The sequence below is a fragment of the Chrysoperla carnea genome, chromosome 3 (assembly GCF_905475395.1).
Source record: "Chrysoperla carnea chromosome 3, inChrCarn1.1, whole genome shotgun sequence".
Classification (NCBI taxonomy): domain Eukaryota; kingdom Metazoa; phylum Arthropoda; class Insecta; order Neuroptera; family Chrysopidae; genus Chrysoperla; species Chrysoperla carnea.
This window is the reverse complement of record NC_058339.1, coordinates 64,634,147-64,658,385: the sequence shown is the minus strand read 5'-3', so window position 1 is coordinate 64,658,385 and position 24,239 is coordinate 64,634,147. Positions and strand designations below refer to the sequence as shown.

At 28.8% G+C, this 24,239-nt stretch overlaps 1 protein-coding gene across 1 annotated transcript in view; it reads left to right on the top strand.

Moving 5' to 3' along the window:
* LOC123296180 overlaps positions 1 to 24,239 on the top strand; it is a 56,652-nt gene that overhangs the window by 14,246 nt on the left and 18,167 nt on the right. The window contains exon 2 of the mRNA XM_044877641.1: positions 9,672 to 9,790. Coding sequence (XP_044733576.1) covers positions 9,672 to 9,790 — 119 coding nt within the window. The remainder of the gene's footprint in view (positions 1 to 9,671; positions 9,791 to 24,239) is intronic.

The window sequence follows — 24,239 nt, the reverse complement described above, 5'->3', positions numbered from 1 at the left end:
TGCATCCAACTGTGCGTGCCTTTTAACACTACATGCCTCATTGTCATAGATACAAATAGCCTCGCAATTCGCTATATATTATTACTCTAGCAAGCTTTTTTCTGTCCTACCCTTATCTCTCTTTATCAAATTTCATGATTCGTTCTTCATTTTCAAGCTTATTATGTCTAGGTTTGACGAAAAATACACTCACAATTTAAAAATGTACCGCTTAGGAAAAAACACGATGGACAAATAAATAACGAAAAAATTTCATAAATTAAAAATTTTAAATAATAATTTTTCTACGAAATTTGTTGTTTTTAGACACGAGTACAGTGTAGCCACGGATTACGGTAACTACGGAAGCGGTTACTATTATTAACTCCGCATGGGACGAGCTAGTTATAAAATATTTCTTTAGTTATGACGTTCATAAACTTAGCTCTTTCGCAAGAGATACACAATGTTAATCAAAACCATACATTATAGAATGAATATAATAAAAATTGAATACGGATTAAGGACGTTCGCACAAAATGACTTTTTAAGGATCAGCTTTAAATCGTGTACAGTCAAAGCTGAATAAGCGCGAGTTCAAGGGAGCACAATCTCATTCTCGCTCATAGAGGTTTCTCACTAATTCGAGTTTCTCGCTAATGCAGGTATATGGGTAGCGTTTTTCTCTTATAGAGGTACGCAGCAATAACAAGTCACAGCAAGTACGAATGTAGTAAATATGTAGTAAATATATTTTTATTGTAGCTATAGTTCCTCCTAAATAATATAAAAAACTAAAGCTCGACTGTCGCTTATAGAGGTATAAATAAGTAGCAGTCTCTCTTGCAGAGGTTTCTGTTTCTCGCTAATAGAGGTTTTGGGAGCTTAAAATGACAGGTCCTGGCTATTACTCACACTTATAGAGTTTTCTCACATACCCAGTTCTCAATTAACCAGGTTTGACTGTTTATGCATTCTCATTAATGTCCTTTAGAAACATATTAATTGTATAATACCGCGTACAGAAATTTGAGTTTGATTTGAGTTGTTAAAGTTTTCGTTTTTATAAATTTTTTACTGATATAGGTATGCTTTATTATGTAACAAGGCTAATTTCCTTAGGATTAAATTGGAAAACTAATATTCATTTGTTAAAAGCATGGCAAGTATTTTCTTATAAAGAAAGTTATAACAAGCGAAACTCGTTTTTTCCTAAAATACATGTAAACTGATGAAATGAATGGCATTTGTGTTAAGATATAATTAATAATCATTTCTTCTATCAATGATTTCCTCTAAATCTTTTGGTAACGAATTTCGAAAACTATGGTAAAAAATTTTACTTTTAATGTTCGTCTAATTTCCTCTAGTTCTAACAGAATCAATCTTGAAAATTTGAAACGGAAGTTTAAAATATTTTCCTTAATGCTAACGTCTTTAATGCTATTTCCTTGAGCGATTATAATTTGACTAAGAATAATGATGGAGAAATAAGGAATCTTTATAAGAGGATTTTTTAAGGTGTTTTGATACCAAAATGAAAGTGTTGCCAAAAAATGAAGTTTTGTGTGTCAATTAATGAGTATTTAATACCGTCTTCTATGTACATTTCAAATCGATTCTCTGTACGGTTTACGATAAATAAATTATTAAAAACAGCTCTTTTTACATGGTGGTATAAGAAGAGGTCGTAATAAATGTTGGATTTAAGTCAATAAGTGCTTCTAAAAATGTTTTAACATTTAAAACTTTTATCAATATTCCTCAAGTTTTAAGCTTTAAAATCATACCACAATTAAGAACTATGCATAAAAATGGAAAACTTTTTTTGGTAATAACACTGACTTTGATAGATAATTTCTCCTAAACCGTACTGATATCGATATGAATTTTTCACAAATGATTAATTAATAAATAAAATTTCAAATCTTTGGTATCATTTTCAATTTTTGGTATCGAAATACCTTAAAGAGTTGAAATGAAAACGATAACAAAAATTTAAAATTTTATTTATTAATTAATCAATCACTCTTGTATCGATAGGTCTTTTGTGAAAAATTCATGTCGATTCTCTGTACGGTTTATGAGAAATGTGCCCTTTTTTGGTAAAAAAATGACTTTAATTTTTTTCAAATTAAGTATGAAGCATTTTAAGGATGAATAAATAAATTTAAGGATTGATTAATAAATTTTTTTTTGGATAATTTGCATTTTTTTTGGTATCGAAATATCTTAAGTTTCAAAACTTTAAATTAAAATAAAACAAAGAAAAACGTTTTTAATAAATCAATCAATCTGGCTTTATTGGAAAGATAAGTTTGAATATGGTTTTGATCATGAGTAGAAAGAATCGAGAATCCAATTTTTAAGCTACTGGCGATGTTTAATAAAATAATGAATTAACCTCGTCAACGAGGCTGCATATATAATATCATATAATCCAAGTTATTTTAAATAATAAAGTTGTATAAATAAAATATAAAATTGATGATAACTGTAATTAGTCACAATTCATATAAATAATATAAAATGTACCTCCGCTTCGCTCCGTTATTATTTCATTCTTAAAGTATGTACCGATAAATAATATATAATAATAATAAGTAAATATAATTTAATTAAGATTATTACTTATTAATGGTGATTTCTCTTTTATTAATTAACGTTAACTTTGTTTTATTATTCTTTTTATTACTATAAACAAATTAGGCGAAACCCGTTGAATATTCATATATCACGTTTTTTCGTTAAAGGTATACAGTCCAATGTTATTTATTTTCGATTTTCAAATTCTCGTCTCTAATATTGAAATGCGTATGTAATTGCTTACTCAAATATTATAGTATGGCAAATAAGTGGTGCCTAAAAGATGTAGTATGTACAAAAGAGGGAAAACCGAGGGAACTTTTTAATTTTAAATATAAGCGCAATATCTTATTTTTACAGATATATATTTAATAATCAAAATATGTGATAATATTCTTTAATTAACCATACTGACGAAAAGCAATATTTTTTATTTCATTAAGTCCACAATCTATTACATAGAATTTTTTAAGTCAGTAATCCACTACATACCAATTTCATAATAAACAAGTGAAAACAAACAATTGACTGAGTTAATTGTTGAAATACCATGTATAGACAGTGATGATTACTCTTTACACATACATACATGTCACACATACATAACTGATATACCCATATAATACATACTATACAATTTGGGCATAATTTGCGCTCTCACGGATAAACAGTGATGTTTACGAAAAATGTTTCAAACAAAAGTTGTTTAATTTTTTATAACTTTTGTTGTATCTCTAACGGTTTACAAGATGGGACCTACGGACTCAAGACCCAATTGGCCCATGTTGCTCATTTACGACCTCGACCTCACTTTTTACGTCCTCAGTACGCTATAAAAATTTCAGGTTGATATCTCTTTTTGTTTTTGCTTAATCGTGATGATAGACGGGCAGACAGGCAGACAGCCGACAGACAGACAACCGGAAATGGACTAATTAGGTGATTTTATGAACACCTATACCAAAATTTTGTTCATAGCATCAATATTTTTAAGCGTTACAAACTTGGGACTAAACTTAGTATACCTTGATATATTTCATATACATGGTTTAATAATATTGCAATGTTTACACGGTATTTATACCAGAATGCCAAATTAAAAAAAAATTTTTGTCTAGTAGTTTCGGTTAATCGCCGAAACGGTTGAATCGCAGGACTTGCACAGATTAAGACGGGACTTTAGCTTGTATGTTATAAGAACGAATTTAGGCTATCATTATTTTAGAAAAAGAAGTAATATTTGTATATTTTCGTATTATAAAGTTCGGTATATTTTATTCAAGTATTCATTTTGTTTTTTTTGTTTTTTTTTTTTTTTGAAAATTCCAATAAATTTCCAGATTACTTCTTGTTTACTAGAAATAATCATTTTCACCCATTTGGCATATCTCATAAATTTACAAAAATCTGAATTTAAAAAAAACTGGAATTTACTCATTATTATCCCTTTTGTTACTGGGCATCGGACATAAGACATTCAAGATAATAGATTTAAATATTATGAATCAGAATGATTACAATTAGACACTTTTTTTTTATTAAAATAAAAATATTATTTATTAAATTATTTTTTGTATAATATTTATTAAAACATTTATAACAATGTAATAAGTACATTTTAATTTTATTCAATGAATGGAATTGTTATTTTTATAATCCCTTTTTTCTTAAAGAGAATATTTTTTTAACTCTACTATTCAAAACCTTGAAATATGTGTAAAGTAAGACATTCTATGATGAATAAAGTAATAAATAACTGTAAATGTTTTTTATACAGAATGTTCGATTTACATCTAGGCATATAACTACCACGAGTATGACAGAGTACATTCGTTAAGCAATGCATCTAAGTAAAAGGTATTATAGGTGTAATATGAAATTGCAAAAGTGGCTTGTATCGTTGCTTATCTGTTGTAGTTCATCTATTCAACTAAGAAACTCCCACTCTCCAAACTTCTTACAACTATCTCAACGCATATCGAAGCTTAAACACATGTATATAATACCTCTCACTTAGATGCATTGCTTAACGCATGTATTATGTCATACTCGTGATATTTATATGCCTAGATGTAAATCGAACATTTTGTATATTACATCAAGTCATATATACGATCCGGAGAGACCACTAATTTTAATTTTTTTTGGTTTGTAGATTAGGAGGAAATTTTTGGTTCGTTAGTTTAAACAAATTATCAAAAAATTGTAATCCATGCCCTGAAAAACATAAAAGTTAATTATTCTCCGAGTCAAATACGACTTGCATACATACAGATCTTATGGGCAGCGCCTGGAGTAATAGTTTTTCGACTCACGTGAAAATTATATATTATGTTCTTTTTGCATACACATTTTACTTACACTCGGTGTAAGTAAAAAAAGATAGATAGTGCTAAGTGCTAAGTAAGATTTTCTTTTCTACTTACATCGATTATAAGAATGCAAAAAAACAAAAATTATATCAAAAATTTCATCTTAGTTTATGTCAAATACTTGGCTCTAATAATAATTTTGTTCTTAATGTAAAAGAAAGAGAATTTACTTCCTATGGTCGATTTTTCAAAATTATATTCCCCTTTAACTATTACATTTGTATAGGTTTCAAATTTGTTCCTTCAAATTCCAAATCAAGTATTCTTTTTTTAAGTTATTTGTTTTTAAAGAATTTTTTTAAAATATTTTGAATGGCCCTCGTTTAAGATCTTAACTAAATTCCAAAATAACATCTTGAAAGGTTTATGATATATAATAAATGAGAAAAAACCGCAACACATTAGCGTGAATAAAAGTGAAAAGAATAGTTTAAGGGATGTTTTTCCTACTTTCCTCTATTTTAACCCTTCCATGTTTTATTTTCGAAACAAAAAGTACTCTGTCATTTCCCAGGGTCCTATTTATTGGTTCAACGGTTTTGGCGTGAAAATGTAAATCAGTGGAGCAGTGAATACTCTAGCATTGCATTTATACTGTGAAAGCGTTTGATCAAAATAATATTGGAACACTGAAAGATTAATTTCGACAGGAAGTGGTTTAAATAACACTGGGAATACTGCGGTCTGCGTTGAATAACTTCAATTATCTATAGAAATTAAACTAAATTTGCTTATGTTAAACTTCATAAAAAAGAAATTTAAAGTGATTAAAAGATAATTAGTAAAAATGATGGAATTTCTTTAAGAAAAAAAGGGTACCTTATGATAATTAGATATCAGGCAGGATCCACGGCCGTACCGAGGGGAGGAGGGTAAGTCAATACAGCTGCCCTTCACTGCACTTGGATTTATCATAAATTGAATTGGCAAGACAACTACTAATATAGTTACTTCCACAAAATTAGCTGTAACTTACTTTACACAAAGTAAAATTTTCCTGTGAATTATTAGTAATCGAATAAATTTAGCTTGCTCTTTTAATCCTTTGAACTTACGTGTAGTAATAAATCTGAGAAAAATCACCAGAATTAAAAAATAATGATTAACATGATTAACCAATAATTATTTTTAGCTCAAAGACAAAAAAAATTCTTTGTATACTTGCTAAATATGAATCATAAATTTTCTTAAAATGAAACAGCTATAACCTCTTTGATTATACTTTGTTAAACATAGTAATTGTGCAATTTTTGTGTTTACAAATAATAAATAAATGAAAAGAATTGTAATTAGGAGATCAATAATTAAAAAATTAATTTTTTCATAAAAATTAATTGAATATGATAAATTGTATTTGTATTCATTCGAAATTTCACGATCTAATTTCTGTACCGACTGTGGTATAACGTCATTAGTTTATATCAATAATTATTTACAATGAATTATATTTACGTCAATGAGTTGATGAACACTAAATTGTTTTTAGTTCTACAAACTACCTACTTATTTTGAGAGGCTGCTGACAGAAGTTCGAGATAGAGATAGTTTCTTATTTATTCTTTTGAATCCTTAGTATCGATTTTTATTCATTTGAGATTCATCATCCACTTATGGTCAGTTTTCCGCAATCCGCATTATTATTTACGGAAAATTAACCGAACGAGACTACCATGAAAAATCGAATGTACGAGTCAAATTATTGCAATGTATTGTGTTAATAATAATTTGGTAAACATACAGGATGTTCAAAGAGTTCAAAAACTTCCTGAATTTTAGAAAATAATGACTGAAAAAATGACCAAGACAATAGTTTTAGGATTTCGCTCGTAAAATCTAAATCTTGGATTTGATCTTAACTTTTACCATGAAGGTCACTTCAAGGTCAAGTCGATTTTTTAATGGAATTTTTTAGGATGTACGAGCGCAAGGGCAATTTTGGATAAAAGGCTTGATTTTTTTATATGAAGTTGAACTAAATCTAAATGAATTCTAAAAAAACTAAGAGGGGTTTCAGGATTTTTAAAATAAATAAATGACTTCAAAAGTAGCCATATTTAACATTGTTCTTATGGAAAAACGGTAGATGGATGATATGTTTTCATAGATTTTTCCAAAACTAGTCGGTGGAAAATAAAAAAAAAACTACTTAAATTAAAGTTGAAACCTTAATAAATTCTTGAAAACAAAAAAAAAACCCGTTGTGCCCGACTAATTTAGGATGTATGAGTACGTAAGTCGGGATACAAATTTAAAAAAAATATATATTTTTACTTTTGATGTAATTTTCAAAATATAGAAAAATATATTCAATATTTGAAGTAATTTTCAAAATATAGAAAAATGAAAATTTTGTTTAATTATTTAGCTTTCGATATTTCAAAAAACGAGACAGATATCAAAAAAGATTATTCTTATTTTTCTTTTACATTTATGAAGTTATAACAAAATTCATAATCAAAGTTAAAAATAAAGTGCAAATAATTTCAAGTTATTTCAAAAATTGGTAAAAATGTGATAGTAAATTGTGCTAAGATTATCAGAAATGTGATAGTAAATTTTGCTAAGATTAGAGTCAGAAATTTGGAATTATTCTACCCGAAAACCTTGAAAATTAGGAAATTTCGTTTTGGAAAAATTTCATCTAATTTTCACATACCTTTACAATACATAATACATAAATAAATTATTAATTAACTGAAATCAATCATTATCCTCAATGTCTTTAATGAATTTTAAAAACGATGATGTAAGATTTAAGCAACAGATCTTTGATAATTTTTTTTGCAGAGAGGAAGAAATTCACATAGGAAAAATACGTATTGTTGTGGTAAATAGTTAATGATAAAATTGTATGCAATTAGATAGGGGGAGAGATTTGGTTATATTCTCAATCATCATTGTTTATGATTAGTCATTGTACTACAGACTGGGCAAATAAATGTGTAATTTTGTACACGCTGTAACAAGCCAATCCACCATTCATAAAAAGAGAAGAACCTGATGACCTATGTTGGTCATTTACAAATTCAAACTCACTTTTTACGCACTATACACGCCTTAAAAATTTCAGCTTGATTTTCGTTTTTGAATTATCGTGGTAACGTACAGACATTAGAAACTGAACTAATTAGATGATTTTTTATGAATTCCTATACCAACACTTTGTTCGTATCATAAAAATTTCTAAGCGTTATGAGCTTGGGACTAAAATTATGATATGACTGTCTATATAGGATATTTCAACAATTAACTTAGTAAATTTTTAATTGCATTTGTTTAAATATTTTTTTATGTTATTCAAGGTGATAAAAAATTAATTCGAAAAAAATTGATATCATTTCTTTTTACACCATTTTCAAAATCACACACTTCTCTGACCCACTCTGTATGTTGTTTCATATAAAATTAAATATTTATCAGAAATGTTATTGTATAAAAATGAATGACCATGATTGCATTCGTAAACCTTCAAAAATGAAATAATATACATAATAAATTTTTATAATATCTTAAAAATAACAAGTTTGATTCACCTCTCTGCCAAATTCCATTGTCTATATTGAAACACATAAGCTTGAATCTGATAGTTCGTTCATTAATTTATTGCACTTCTAGTAAATGTAGTTCCCTATCTTCAAAACCGCAACTTCCCGAACTAAATTATATGCATGAAATAAATAAAAACTAGTCTTGTTGATGCGGTCTAATTATTGTATTCATTATAACAATCAAATTAAGCATAACTTCCCTTAAGAATCCTTCGGAAAATTTTTTATCACCGATTTGAATAAAAATGATTGTTAGAATAATTTTGATTCAAAAAATATAAAAATCAGGTCCCTTTGACGTTTGGTGTGATACTTTCTGAGATGTAGTACAAAATCTTATATACATTGAGCAATATCCTCAATCGATATCTCATCTCTGATCCACACTCTCGCGGAATATCCTCGCCGAGTATACTCGTCAAAGTTTACCACCCTTTTGTCTTATTTCGCAAGTATGTCATTGCTTTCGTTGACATCAGCTGCTAAGGTAGTTGTCTAATACAATCAAAAAAAATATACCCCTATCCCTCTTCCCTATTTTTTTATATTATAAATGTGAAAGTAAAGTTGTTTGTTTGGATGCTTTCACGTAAAAACTACTGAATGGATTTTGATTGAAACTCTACAATAATATGGCTGATACATCAGACTAACACATGTGCTATAATTTAGATACATTAAAAAAATTAAATTTAGTTTGTCATTTAACTGCACCATCTATGACCATCATTTTGAACCATAAATTAAAGATTTCTGTAAAAATGGTGAATGTAAAAATGATAAAAATACATTTCAGAGCCATCTGATGTACTCAATGAATTATGACTATTTTACATTTAATAAAACTGTACATATACCTGTGTAAAACAATCCCTATCCCTATTTCGAGTGTTATGGAAAGAGGATCAGTGAGATTGGTCTTTATTAGTCTTTATTTTTGAATTGCTCAAATTATTAAATTATTATTATTATTATTTTAATTATTAAATTATTATTATTTAGCCTGGTTAAGTTAATAAATCCAGATAATTCTATCTAAAATTTTCTTGGAATTATATACAAATGCAACGATTGGTTATTCCACTGATCCCCACCTCCCCCTTATGTTAAAAATAAAATAAAAATCAATTGATAGTCTATACATTTTTGAATAATAAATAATAATATGTGATGTATTTGATTATAGGTGACAACAAGAACGAATGGGAATGGTCAGCAGTATTATTTTCCGTTACATTTGCACTATGTGCAATTGTTTTTATTATTGGATGCCTTTGTTGTCAACCAAGACAAAAAGGATTTCAAGTAAGTAATTTCAAACAAAAACCATATAATAATATTGCTTCTTGTCTTCATAATTCATATTAAATTGCATATTCGTCTTTTTTTTAATAAAAAATATCCTCCAATTAGATTTTTAAAATAATGTGTGTGTGAAATATTTATTTGTTCTTACACTGTGGAATTTTTTTTTAATTTTTGTTGTATCATAAATAGTACAGTAAAAGATGTTACAAAAATCGACTAATAAAGAAAAATGAAAGAAACATTTTGCCAAAATGTTTCAAAATGCATGCCAATGGAATGTGTTTCCATGAGTTAGTGGCGCAAATGTTAATAAACAAGAGTTAGTTACCCATTCGTTAATAAACAATAAATTTTTAATTTATTGAAACAATCAATGTTAAAGTTCACTTAAAAAATTAGTAATTAGGCAACTTGTATGACGTAAATGTTAAGTGTCTGTCAAATAATCGAAAACTCTTACAAATGTATAACATATACGTTATTCAAGTTACCTATTTATTAATTTTGTAAGTAAACTTTAACATTAACCGTCCCATTGAATAAAAAATTTATTGTTTATTAACAAATAGAAACATATGCGCCACTAACGCATGCGTTACTTATGATAGTGGACACCTTAGAAACACATTCCATGAGGTTTTAGCAAAATGCGAGCGGTTTCTTTCATTTTCCTTTATTTGTAACATCTTTAACTCTAATAAAAGGCTTTTCATTGAAAATTATTGGCCATACGGGAGTTCGGGAGAATTTCTGGTGGGCCGGTGGCCTGAGAAACCAAAAACTGGACATTGGCTCAAAAATTGGAAAAAGTTTTTCCATATTAAAATTTAACTGATTACAATCCCTTTGAGTTTTTTTTATCTGCCAGCTGTTACTCTACCTTAAAACAACAATAATAGGTAACATGGATGTGGCTTCTCATACACTAATAAAATTCTACATTAAAATCGCTATACGCGATGTAAAGCTATGCTCCAATCGAATGGAATGCGTCCAATTTTCAGACGCAGCACAGCTTTTTTTTTGCTTACAAAACTTAGTTTCACAATTCCTTCAGGGCTGCAAACAACATACCAAAAAGGCAGCTTTACATCGCGTTTTGCGATTTTAGTTTTTTTTGTAAGATTCTACTGGCATCTCAGTAACATTTCGATTACTGAATGAGCGAACATATCAAAATCAAACCGGTAAAAGTGCTATATACTCTCCTTTTCAAGTGAGATATTTAAGTAAAGATAAACAATAATGACGTCAGTATGATAGTTTCAAGACTGCAAGACTGATTCAAGCCTAGGGTTGGTTTATCTGTAAATTAATCAGTGACATATTCAAATACAAAATTTTTGATGAGAAAAACAAACAGATTTGCTTATATAATAAACTTGTTTTCCGTTATAAATTATTATCTCTTAATTAACACATTCAAAAACAATTTTAAAAAAATAACATCTAATGTAGGTATTTGAAAAAGTCGAGTAGCATAGTCACGAGAAATAAGATTAAAAAACAAAAAATTTGATGACAAAATAAAATTATGTAAAAAATACTTTACGAAACTGAAATAAAGCGAGCGCTTTGAAAACAATATAAAATTATATATGTTGATAGTACAGTGGAACCTCGTTACATCGTAATCTTCAGTAAGTCGAAAAAAATGCCATTCCCTTCCGCTGAACCCCTAAATACGCGGTATCTCGAATTATTTAGACATTGTAACACGAACAAAATGTTATTTCCCTGCGAGGTATTGATCATACTTATCACAAGTGAAATTTACACAGTTTTAAAATCCCCCGACAAATGCGGTTTTTTTTTCTTGTATCTCTTTCTAAATTAAACCAATTTTCTTGACACTACTCTATTAATTAAATTACCATTCAAAAAAAAAAAAAAACTCAAAATCGGTTCATCCTAGGATCTACGATGCCACGGACATGCAATCAAACACACAGACATAGCGGTTTTTGCGTTGTGGGTTAAAAATGTAAATTTTAGAAAACTGAAAAGTAGAATATACATTTTAAGCGAATTTCTGAAGGGAAGTGGAGCTATTGCTTTTATACTGATGATGGAATTTTGAAAAACTCTCTAGCAAACGCAATTTAAGTTCGATTTGAATAAAATTTGGTATCAAGAAGGGTTTTGGTATTTGAAAGGCCAAGTTCGTTAATGATAAAAATCGACCGGTAAACAAGGGGTAGGGGGATGCGCTTAGTATAAAATTTTGAATTTTTTCTAAATAAAAAATATTATTGCATTTTTTATCAGTTTTAGGCAAAAAAGTACTCTTGTGATCTTTTCTCTAGGCGCTAATTTTTTACCTTTGAAATGAAATTTTTGAGTTTATTTCAAACTATTTTAAAACGTAAGAAGAAAATTATTCTGCAAATAGTCGCGAAGATGGCATATCTGCAGAGCCGCCGGAAAGTACGGACGGCATGATGATTTTCGTGAATGATAGATCGAAAATGATGAGATAACAAAAAATTAGTCTTTTATCATAACGCCTGCAACACATTTTTTGTAATATCTCTGCAATAACACCCTGACAACTAACGCGGTGATTGTAACAAAAAAGATAATGTAAAAATGTATGTTTTGTTAGATTGAAAGCAATTGCTTGGAACTAATAAAGCATATTTTTCCTTCCGACTACAAGTCAACCCATTCAATGTAATAATAATAATAATATAAAATCAGCGATGGTTTTGATGTAGTAAGAAAGTTCGTGTAAATGAATAATATCAATTTGCATATTTTATGTTTTTATTACACCACTTTCTTTTAAATGTGTATATTTTTAGAAAAAAATATACATATTTTTTTTACATTAAAAACAAAATTAAATCTAACAGGTATTGTGCACTGTCGGTAGTATAATGTTCATAAGTAATTTTCTTATTTTTATACCATGTATATATGAAATATTTAGTCTCAAGTTTGTAACGTCAAAAATATTGATGCTACCATCAAAATTTTGGTACAGGTGTGCATATAATTACCTTATTAATCCATTTTCGGTTGTCTGTCTGCCCGTCTGTCTGTCGACACGATAACTCAAAAACGAAAAGAGATATCAAGCTGAAATTTTTACAGCGTGCTTAGGACATAAAAAGTCAGGTAAAGTTCGTAAAGGAACAACATATGTCAATTGAGTCTTGGGTAGGACCCATCTTTTAAACCGTTAGAGATAGAACAAAAGTTTACATATAAAAATTGTTCTTTATAAAAATAAAAATAAATTTTGTTTGAAACATTCTTTCCTAAACATCACTGTTTACCCGCTAGGGCGCCAATTAGGTGCAAATTTTATAGTATGTTTTATATGGGAATATCAGTATGGGAACACGTTCATGAGTTTTTTTTAATTTAATAATAAAAAATTAATAATTATTTTTAAAGGAATGCTATTTATTCTACATAAATATAAAAAACGTATATATATAGGACATTTCTTTAATTTTAAGATCGCGTTGTCCGATTTCAAAAATTTGATATGGTACTGCTCCTGAAGGCAATCTCCTGGAGATCCAGCCGTAAGCACCATATCTCTGGTTTGGGTTATTTAAAATGAAAAAACCCAGAATACAGATATTAATCGAAAAAAATTTTTAATGAAAAATACTTTTTAAGCGACTAGCTTTTATTGTACTAAAAAGTAGAAAATAATTTTATTAAGAGCCCGGAAATATTATAGATATATTTTTCCATTAACCCGTATGTGCAATACGGCTTTCCCCATCAAATTATTCAAAGGAAATGAAAATTCTGTCATTTCTCAGATGTCTCACCAATAAGAACGTTTGTTTCTCTCATAAATCTACAAAATGTATACATTTATTATTTATTACAAATTTGAATGAATTCAGAAAATAGTGTATTTTGTATTTTGTATATTTGAACGTATTTTTATAATGAGGTCAAAAATGCATCAAACTCACGCCCTACTAAATGTGAGCTTGACTCATACAATTTGTTGTTGTTCAAAAATATGCATTGAAACTGATATGTTTCATTTATATCAATGAAAATAAATAATTAAGAAATAAAATCCTTTATTGAATGATATAATTTTTTCCTTCCATAATTTCGAACAGAAATTGTTGAATCATCAACCATTTAATATTTTTATCAAGGATTTGTTTTTGTATAAACATATCATAATATTTAATAAAAGTACACGGAGAAATGTTTATTTCATTTTCAATTCATCATTTGTAGGCTAGCTTAAAGTATTTTAGCCATGACCATCATACCCGGGACCGGATTATTCTCATTCCAAACCTTAATTACGAAAGAACAAAAAAAAGTCCAACTTGTGCAAATTCCTTGTTGTCCAATTTGTCAAGCCGTTTAAAAACAGAGTGTAACGGTACAAAGACAATTAAAGGCCTTTTTAATTGATAACACCTTATACTCTCTAAGTGAATTTTACAATTATAAGTAAAAAATCAATCAAGCTGTTCCAGACATTTCAATTAATTATTGATTTTATTTTATTTTATATGTTTTTTGACGATGTATCTATATCCATAATACGTAATGTACAATAAAGTTTATTATTATTATTATTATTATGGCTTGATCGACCCGAGGTACATCGAGTTGCCCTGTGTTAAAAACTGTTAAAATTTCGTCGAAGATATCTTTTAGAGAATTCAACAACGGTAAGGGGCCATCCATAAATTGCGACACTTTACAAATTTTAAACCCCCCTTCTCCCTGTCGTAGATGGTCACATTTTTGGAGCCCCTCCACTCCTTGGTGTGACGTAGCATATTTTATAATTTAATAGAAATAATTAAAATAAAACAACAGTTCTTGGTTTTTATGTCATTTTTTATTCCTTTTACATAAAAATTTTGCATTTATATTTTAAATTTTAACATGTGACGTCAAATAGTTTATGGCTCCCCCCCTACCCCTTGTCGCACAATGTCTAATTTCGTTAACCCCCCCTAAACGTGTGACGTAATCAATGGATGGTCCTTAATAGTATTTCCAAAATCTCTAGAAGGTACCAGTGTCTGTCCACTTCTTTGTTTCCCTCCACATCTCCGTGGCTATGGCCAGCGGAAAACAAAAATTTCCGTCAAAGAAAATTGTCCATATTCACTACTACATCTTTTTCAGCCAAAACTAAAGTCAACCTTAGTAGCTCAGTTGGTGAAAGCGTAAACAATTCCCGGTATGCTTAGGGCAACGGGTTCGATTCTCGCCGTCGCAATAAAAAACAAAAATTAATTGAATTAATAGTTGTAATGGACTGGTCTAGGTCATCAAGGAAGTTCACTCAGCCTCACAACATAATTGAGGAACCGTTAAATGAAATTATCAGCGGAAAAGGTGGTAAAACATATATATGGTATCACAATGGGCTCTATAGCTAAGTGTGTCTTTTATGGACAGCCAATATAATCTAGAATATCCTAAGGTATTTTTTTTCAATCCTAAACGAGATAGAAATAGAACACTACAGCTCTTCTTTTTCTTTTCTACTTCTGCCTTGGATTAAGGCTGATTTTTTAGTGAAAGTAGAAAATATTCGTTGAAAAATTGTCCGTGTACCCATAATCGTAATTAAAATGATAGCACCAAATTATTTCATTGATATTTGGTTGAATCAATAAAATGATATACTTTTTTTATCATTTTGATATTAAAAAAGAATTATAAATATCCTTGACCTGCAGAACTCTGATTATGATGGTGATGATGTAGATGATGTTTATATGTAAGTCGTTTAGCAAAGCTGTTTGTGTATAAAAGTATAATTTATTGTATTTTGCTTTATTCAACTTTTGAAAGTTGTTTTACAAAAGCTTACAAAAATTACCTCATTCTAACTAAATTTCAAGGTTGTTTTTATATTAAATGAAAAAGTTGCATATTTCTTGTATAAACATTTAGTTTGCTTTTGTTTCGGCAAATAAATTTTATACAGTGTGTTCAATTAAATCAAGAAATAATCAAATATCAATTTTTTTATTTGTATACGAGGTTTGTCGAAAAATGTAAATTTTGTACAAAATCAAAGTACCTTAATTTTTTCAATATCGACAATATTTATTGAGAAAAGTTGATTCTAATTGGAAACTACGGTCAGATATTCAATATTATCAATCTACCATGACTAAACAGATTTTGTTATTTTTATTAACTCCTTGTTAAAGGATTAATACAAACTTGTTCGCGAGTGGCTTCTTTTTGTCGAGTCTATCGTTTAAGTGCTGCGTTTTCAAATGAGCATGATAACGTCATATTGAAACTTTCTTACAAATTTTCTCTAAAATTAATAGTTTCAAATATATTAATTATTTTAAGTTCGAAAAAAATGCGAAAATGCAAAATTTTAATGTTGCCAAAGTTCTTAAATATTCTTCAAATATCCCTTAACAAAGTCCCATATTGTTTTAGTATATTATTTTATCGTAGGCCCTTAATTAAGTGCTTGCATATACCTAGTGTTTAGTTTATATCTAGGCACAGGCCTACCAAGAGTATGGCAGGTTGAAGGTTCGATACGCGTTGAGTTAGATGTAAGTCGCTTGGAGTTGTAAGACATGTTTTTGCAATTTTATATAACATCTATAATACCTATTACTTAGATGCATTGCTTAACGCATGTACTCAGTCATACTCGTGGAAGACGTCTATATCTAAATGTAAAGTGAACGATTAGTATATTCTCCGCGTGAGTGGAAGAGAGACTGAACATATGAGTGTAATTTAGCAAGTCTCTCTTCCACTCACGCAGAATATATATACAGAATGTTCGATTTACATCTAGGCATATAAATATCACGAGTACGACAGATTACATGCGTTAAGCAATGCATTGAAGTGAGAGGTATTATGTACATGTGTTGAAGCTTCGATATACGTTCAGATAGTTGTAAGACGCTTGGAGAGTGGGAGTCTCTTAGTTGAATAGATGAACTACAACAGATAAGCCACAAGAAAAATAACTTTTGCAATTTCATATAACACCTACCATACCTCTTACTTAGATTAAAATTTTAAACATTAAAATTTTTGGCTTTTTATACTGTTTTTCAGTATTGAAAGTGGCCATTTTCGCATTTTTTCGAACTTAAAATACTTTTCATCTCTGAGACCGTTAGCTTTAGAGAAAATTTACAGGAAATCTTTTTTGTTCTAAATTATCCAAATAACCTTGAAATCTTTTTTTGCGAGATTTAATAAATAATTTTGGCTATTTTATTGAAGAAAATTGTTAAAAAACTTTTGGACCTGGCAACATGCATTTCTATCATCATTAGGACAATTTGAACAGAATCGTAAAAAAATTGAGATGGAATAATTGTTTGATCTCATGCGCCGATTTGTACAGAACTGTATTATTTCAGTAGGGGAAAACCCTCTTAATAAGAAAGAATCAGCAATTAGGTTTTTTTAAGCCACTATATTTAATGAAAAACTCTTCCTTACTATCGTTTCTACCACAAATACTTGTCAATGTTAATAATTTAACAAATACCAATATAATTAAAATGATTTAATTAACGATATACACATTTTCCATTTTATATTCTCTGTAAGTAGTTTTAAAAGCACGTGCACGACATTGCCAATGATAATTACAACATTATTAAATAAAAAATAAATAATTATTATTTAAACTAATTCTCTTTTTTCCATATTCTAAATGTGGTCTTCTAACTAATGATGTTTGTTTACTGATTATTATCCATATGAATACAAGGTGTTTGAAAAGTCAGAGACACATTTTAAAATTTCTTATAAAATTATGTTGTCATAAAACTTTCTAGTAAGCGTAAACCGAGGAAATTTTTTTTAAATCTTTATAGCTGGCCGCAAAGAAAAGGTTAAGTTAAGTGTTTTTTGGAATTCAATATGTATGCATACTAGGTGGTCCAAGTTAATATGGATGATTATAATTTTTTAATTTTGTTTACTGAATTTTTAGTGGACAAATAATTTAATATTTTAATATTATTTATGCTAATTATTGAATGTTTTGTGATAAAAATCGAAAAATATTCTGGTAACTTCTGCTAGTGGTTTTCTATCGTCTGTTCAGTGGGATTGAGAATTGAAAATTGGCAACACTGCACAAGTTATCACGAGAATGTGAAGATTCAGCCTTTTCTCGTTTAAATGGCTCATATTACTTTTGACTTGGGTACAAAAACCGTCTTTTCAACGAACGCCACAATATTGTGAAAGAAGCTTTAAGGCGGTTAAGGGTAGTGATGAGCAAAATTAGTCTGAATATGTGCGGATATTGCGCGATTGATTAATTGATATTAATGATGGTAATATGCGAAAAATCGGTTAAAAAATAATTAAAAGCATGCTTTAGTGCGTTGAAAATTAAAGAAGAAAATTTTCTTTCGCATTTTAAATAAAACCAGAGAAATAAAGAAAAACAATAACTAATCTACTAATAACATAGTTTAGACTTTGATTATCTGTTCTCATCATTTTATATAAATAATACATAAATATAAAATTGATTAACTTTGTAATGATTATTAAAAATGAGACTACAAAAATTCTGGAATAATACAAGACTTATTCGAAAGGACCCCGAATATTAGATAGGAAAATGGCTTTCTGTGAATCTTTTTGTAATTCACCCTAAAATGCTTGTTAGATCATTCCGATCGAAAGTTCTCGTGGCTACCAAAATTTTTAACCAATAGTTATCGAGCTATGGGCGATCAAAGTAAATATTATAGTTTCAAATATATTATAGTTTAAGTATATGACCAGGAAAATGGCTTTCTGTGAAACTTTTTTAAACTAGCCCAAGCTGTTCTTCACCGTGAAAGCTTTTGATCAGAACCTTTCAAACAACATTTTGGGGGTGGTTTGAAAAAGGTTCACAGAAAGCCATTTTTCTGGTCATATCCTAAAACTATAATATTTTCTTAACTTTGATCGCCCGAAAATAACTCGTTAAAAATTTTTCTTGCCATGAGAGCTTTTGATCAAAATGATCTAAAGAACATTTTGGGGTAGGTCGGAAAAAGTTTCACAGAAAGCCGTTTTCCTATCTGATATTGCGGGGTCCTTTAAAAGCTCAAAACATGGCTGATGCACGATAAAAAATAGACTAGATTAACCTAGACTAAGACTGAGATTATTTTGCAAAACCAAGACCAAGGCTCTATTCTGCAGGACTAAGACATATTTTTTCAAGACCAAGACTAAAACTAACAAGGCAAAACCAATACAAATATTGATCTCCCTCCGATCACTAGTTAAGGTGCAGATAAATTGTGCGTTTTATCCGTATATTCTTTCATTACATTAATTTAGATAATTGTTTTTTAACGGCTAGTTTATTTTTAGCAAACGCACATACCACACACAAATTTTTAAAATCTAATTGGTGAGGCTTAAAAATAAATTACTTTAATAAAATAATTTTATTAACAATATTTTTTTACCCAACCTTTTCCATATAGCCTGACGAGGAAAAGAATCCACAGGTATATTATTAACCATCAAATATTGGAATGTTTTATAGCTCAAGAATATTTTTGATATGTGTAGAATATCAAATCAGTTTGCATTTTATTTGTCGAATATTTTTTTCTAATTATTATTGCATTTAATATATAAATCGCATGTTTAAAAATTTTGTTTCTACTTGTAATGCATGTATTAAAAGGATAAAGAGTGCATCATTTTAATCTTAGTCTTTTAAAGTAAATCAGTGGTGGATTTACACATTTGCCATTAGTTTACAATCATATTAATTACTTAATTATTGAAATAAATACCACGATACTCAAAATAAAATTGTATATTAATAAATTTTATTTAAAAAATATAATTAAAAAGCGGATTTAGCACCGAAAAATATTTCTGTAATTTCTTTCTATGCATAAAAATGCGAAAGAGTTTAGCTTTTCTTGACTTAAAGTAGATCGTATATAAATTTCACTTTCCTTAAACAAGAAAGCTTACCTCACCCGAATAATTTATTTGTGGTGTACATACAGAGGCATGGGAAGTGCTATATCCAAGTTTGATTAAATGTTAAGGCGGTTCTATACACATTTTTCAATGACGTGAAATCATTACATATTTGATTGGCGTGAAATTTTATAACTTTTTTAAGGCTCCTTTTAAACATTCGTTGGTGGAAAAAAATGTTTATAAAGAAAAGCGGTTTTCTAGATAAGAATGGTTAAAGTTACAATTGAATTTTAAGCACTGCGATTATACCCTTTACTCTATCGATTTGAAATTTGGATATGTTATAGGTACTCATATTATATCTGCCCTGGTTACTTTTATTTTTCGAAAATCCTGTTATTTTTCACAATTTTCATTGTTTACACTTAGATACTTTTTCGTATTCCACTATATCTGGATGTGAACAATGAAAATTGGGAAAATTAACAGGATTTTCGAAAACTAAACCAGGGCACATAGAATATGAGTACCTATAACATATAAAAATTTCAAATCGATGTAAGGGATATTAATCACAGTGCTTGAAATTCAAACGTAACTTTAACCATTCTTATCTGAAAAACCGCTTTTCTTTATAAATATTTTTTTCTATCAATGAATATTTAAGAGGAGCTTTAAAAAGATTATATAGTTTCACGCCAATCAAATATTGATTTCACGCCTTTGAAAAGAGATATATATTTCAATTTTTTGGGCTAAAATTGAAATACTCGTATATATCATTTTTCTGTGATAATTTCTGCCAGGGGGTTTTTTTTGATCGCTGATCACCTCTCCGGTCCAGGGAGCTGAGCTCACTTTTTTGGGCAACAACTTAAAATATCATGCATATTTTGAATCTCCTGCAATTTCCAAATCAAGCCCGAAGCAAGGCCTAAGGAGCATGTAGAAAACAGAATGAAATCAATGCTGCCCAACAGGTTTTCAATATTTTTCAGCTTATTAATTCGATTATAGTTTACTTCAGTTAGATGTTAATATTAAATAAAAATTTCAACTACCAGCTCCCTAACCATTATTAATGAACGTATATTGAACTTAAAATGTCAATGTTAACGTCTCATCACTGATGTCACTTTGTATATTGAGTCAAGTTGTCTGTACTTTGTTGATGGTGAAATGGGAGATGATTAATTTTTTTACAATTTAAAAATAGATTCCAATAAAACAATAATTGGATTAGCTTGATCATATGAATATTTATAGTTTAACTTAAGGTAGTACGTTTGTAAAACCACTTTTGTGTGGAATGTAATTAGTAACATTTAGGGAAGATGTTAAGGTGTATTACGAACTAACGGCTCGCCATCTGTTAGTGAATAATATGAAGTTATCAGAAGTCTTAGTTGCGACCACATACACATAGATTTAAGTTTACACTAACTCCTTTTGACAACAAAGAAAATAAAATTCCGTCCTGTAACTTTTGCAACCTCAAATGTAACTTTTCAATGGAATAGACCTTAAAAAATTGTTATCCGTCTAGTATGTAGTTGTGTTTAAGTATATGTTTACATACAATATCTCAGTATTAAGTACAGTATCACTCCTGATGTCACATATAGGGTACGTATTAGTGATAGGACGGGTATGATATTTTGTGCATTGGAGAATGCAAATGTTTATCTCCAACATTCGCGAACTTAATACAGATAATTATTCATTAGCGTAAAAGGATCCGTCATGTAAGTCCATTAAAAACAAAACCGTATAAGTCCATAAAAAGCAAACTTCAGTTTGTTTTGATTTGAGGTTAGTTAGATATAATTGCATTTTTCCAACAATCTTTAACTGTGATTAAAAAGTGGTATAAAAATATCAGTAAAGAACATATTAATGAAGTTTGGACTTATTTTGGAATTTATGATGCCGAAACCTCTTTTTTCATTACATATCCGATTACAATTCCATTTTTTGTCAACATTCACATCATTTCTTGCGAAAAAATATGCAAATATTCGTCAAATCACTAGCACGTATATATGAGCGTGTTTTTTTATATTTCACTGAAACGGACATACTACCTTAAATTTAATTTTAATCAGTATTCTCTATCGTAACGTTAAAATATTAAACATGCATGATCTCATCAACGTCTTAGTTTATCCATAAAAATTTATGGCAACAATTATACTTGGCACTTTCTACCTATGCTTAAATTTTTTTTATAGACTTGGCACTTTCAATTTTGGAAAAACAATATCATATTATCACCGCTCGCTCTTAAGTGTTATTTACGTTCCTTACGACTAAATCAGTATTTAAACAAATTTTTACCAACAAATCTTTTCTAAATGTTGTTCTGCCCATCTAATCGCCAAAATGTCGCGATTTTTGTATTATTTGAATCGAAATGATTCTAGAAAATGATTTTTATCTAAATCGGAAACAAACAAAATTGTCCCGATTTTTTGCCATTTTCTTAACAGATACTTTCACTTTCGAAAGGGAAAAGTAGCCTTTTAAAGAATTCCCCCCTTTGAAAAAATCGAGATCATCTCAAAAAAAAATTATTGTTCGAATTTTGTTGAACTTGGCATGCATGATAATTTTGACCCAAAAAATACAAAAATCGTGTTTTTTAACGATTGGGTGAATAATTTTTTAGATATTGCGTATAATCCTACCCTAAAAGCTTTTTGCATTTCGATTATGGAAATATATCGAAAAATTCATAGCCGGATTATGGTTTTTATGGCAAGTTTCTAACAGAGCAGTTTCTAAATGAAGTTTCTTGTTCAGAAAAACCCTCTTGGCCCAATTTTTGTTTATCCTTCCCCCTCCACAGAAAAAGTCAAATGTAAATTTTTTGTTTTGATTTTTAATGTTTGGAAAAACTCCAGAATAACTTTTAACAATTAAACAATTTTTAACAATTGAATCAAACAATCTGTTTTTACTCTTCAGAACTTTATAAACTATGTTCAAGTATGATTTTAAAATTTTGAAAAACTGAAAAAAATAATTTATTTGCATTAATTTTCAGCTTTGAAAATAACCTTTCTGGAGTTTATCCAAACATTAAACTGTTAATAACTCAAAAACGGTTAACTTTAAGGAAAAATCACAAGGTGCTGTTTTCACGTAAAATTACCCAAAAAACCTCGGGTAGCTTTATTTGGTTTAAAAAATTGACATTTAACTGTTTCTGTGGAAGGGAGGATATACAAAAACTAGGATGAGCAAAAGGGGACCAGTAGGGTTTCTGGCAACATCCGGAATATTAATCTATAAGCTTTTGTGAATAAGAATCAATTGACAGTTATGTTCTCATTACAATAGTTGACTTCGTTACTCTCCGATGGGGAAAATTGCACTTATTGAATTTCTCCGAATCCGCTTTGGTCTTTAAATGCAATTCTGGGAAATTATTTGAGTTAAATGTTTTTTACGCCATAGTCTTTAAATAAATCAAATTAAAATTTAATGAAGCCAATTGCCATAATTTAATTTGACAATTAAAGTGATTAAAATTTATAGTACAAGAAAATCTAGACTGAATATCAAAATTTATTTGATGGTAGTGAATCACTGCATCAACATTTCCAAACAGGATGTTGATTGTGTAAAAACAAGGAGGTACCTATCACCAAGCTGCCTGTCCTCTGTGTCCGTATGTCATCATATTTATCATCCATCACCACATTTTCAGATTTATTTATTTTTTTTACCATTTATAAAATTATTGTTATTTTATTTCATATTTATTTATAAATATCAAATACGTCATATTTTTTTGTGCAAAAACTGATAATAATTGATATTTGGATCAGATAATTATATTTTTATTAAAATTTTATTATTAACCAATTGAAAATCAATTTCTTTTTAATACTTTCGAGATTAGAGTTGTCAATATATTAATTTTCAATTTTTATAAGGGATTATTTTCAATTATTTTTGTTGATGAGTATTTATATTTTTTTAATCAGTAAAAGAATTTACAGAAAATATCGCTTTTAGCTCATAAAGTTATTAATGAACTCAAAAAGTTTAAAAAAATTTAGGGACATACTATTAATATACACAGCCAAAGTATTAAAGGAAAATATTGTTCTCTCGCTGCGAAAAATCATCGAATTTCAAATCACAATAGCTCATTTAAAAAATTGCTTGTACTTTCTAGTTTTGGAATCTATTGCTTAAAAATTTTTATCACCCCTTCCGGCTTTGCACGGAGGTTTGAAAGGGTGAGAAATGTTATCCCAAAATTTAAATAAATTTTAGAAGCGTAGCAAAATTATTTTACAGCAAATTTGGTCTTAAGCTTTATTTTTCTTTAAAATGAGGTATAAAAAATTTTCGTACGAGCTTTTTGAACCAAGATATTCGCTTTCTAAGCAAAATTGGCACTTCTGGGTATAAATTCCTGTATCTTTTGAAATAGTCATCGCACTGAAATTTTTTTTAATATCGTTCGAAAACTTAAACTTGCCTTCTTTTAGGCCCTGGCATATTTTTTTGTAAAATA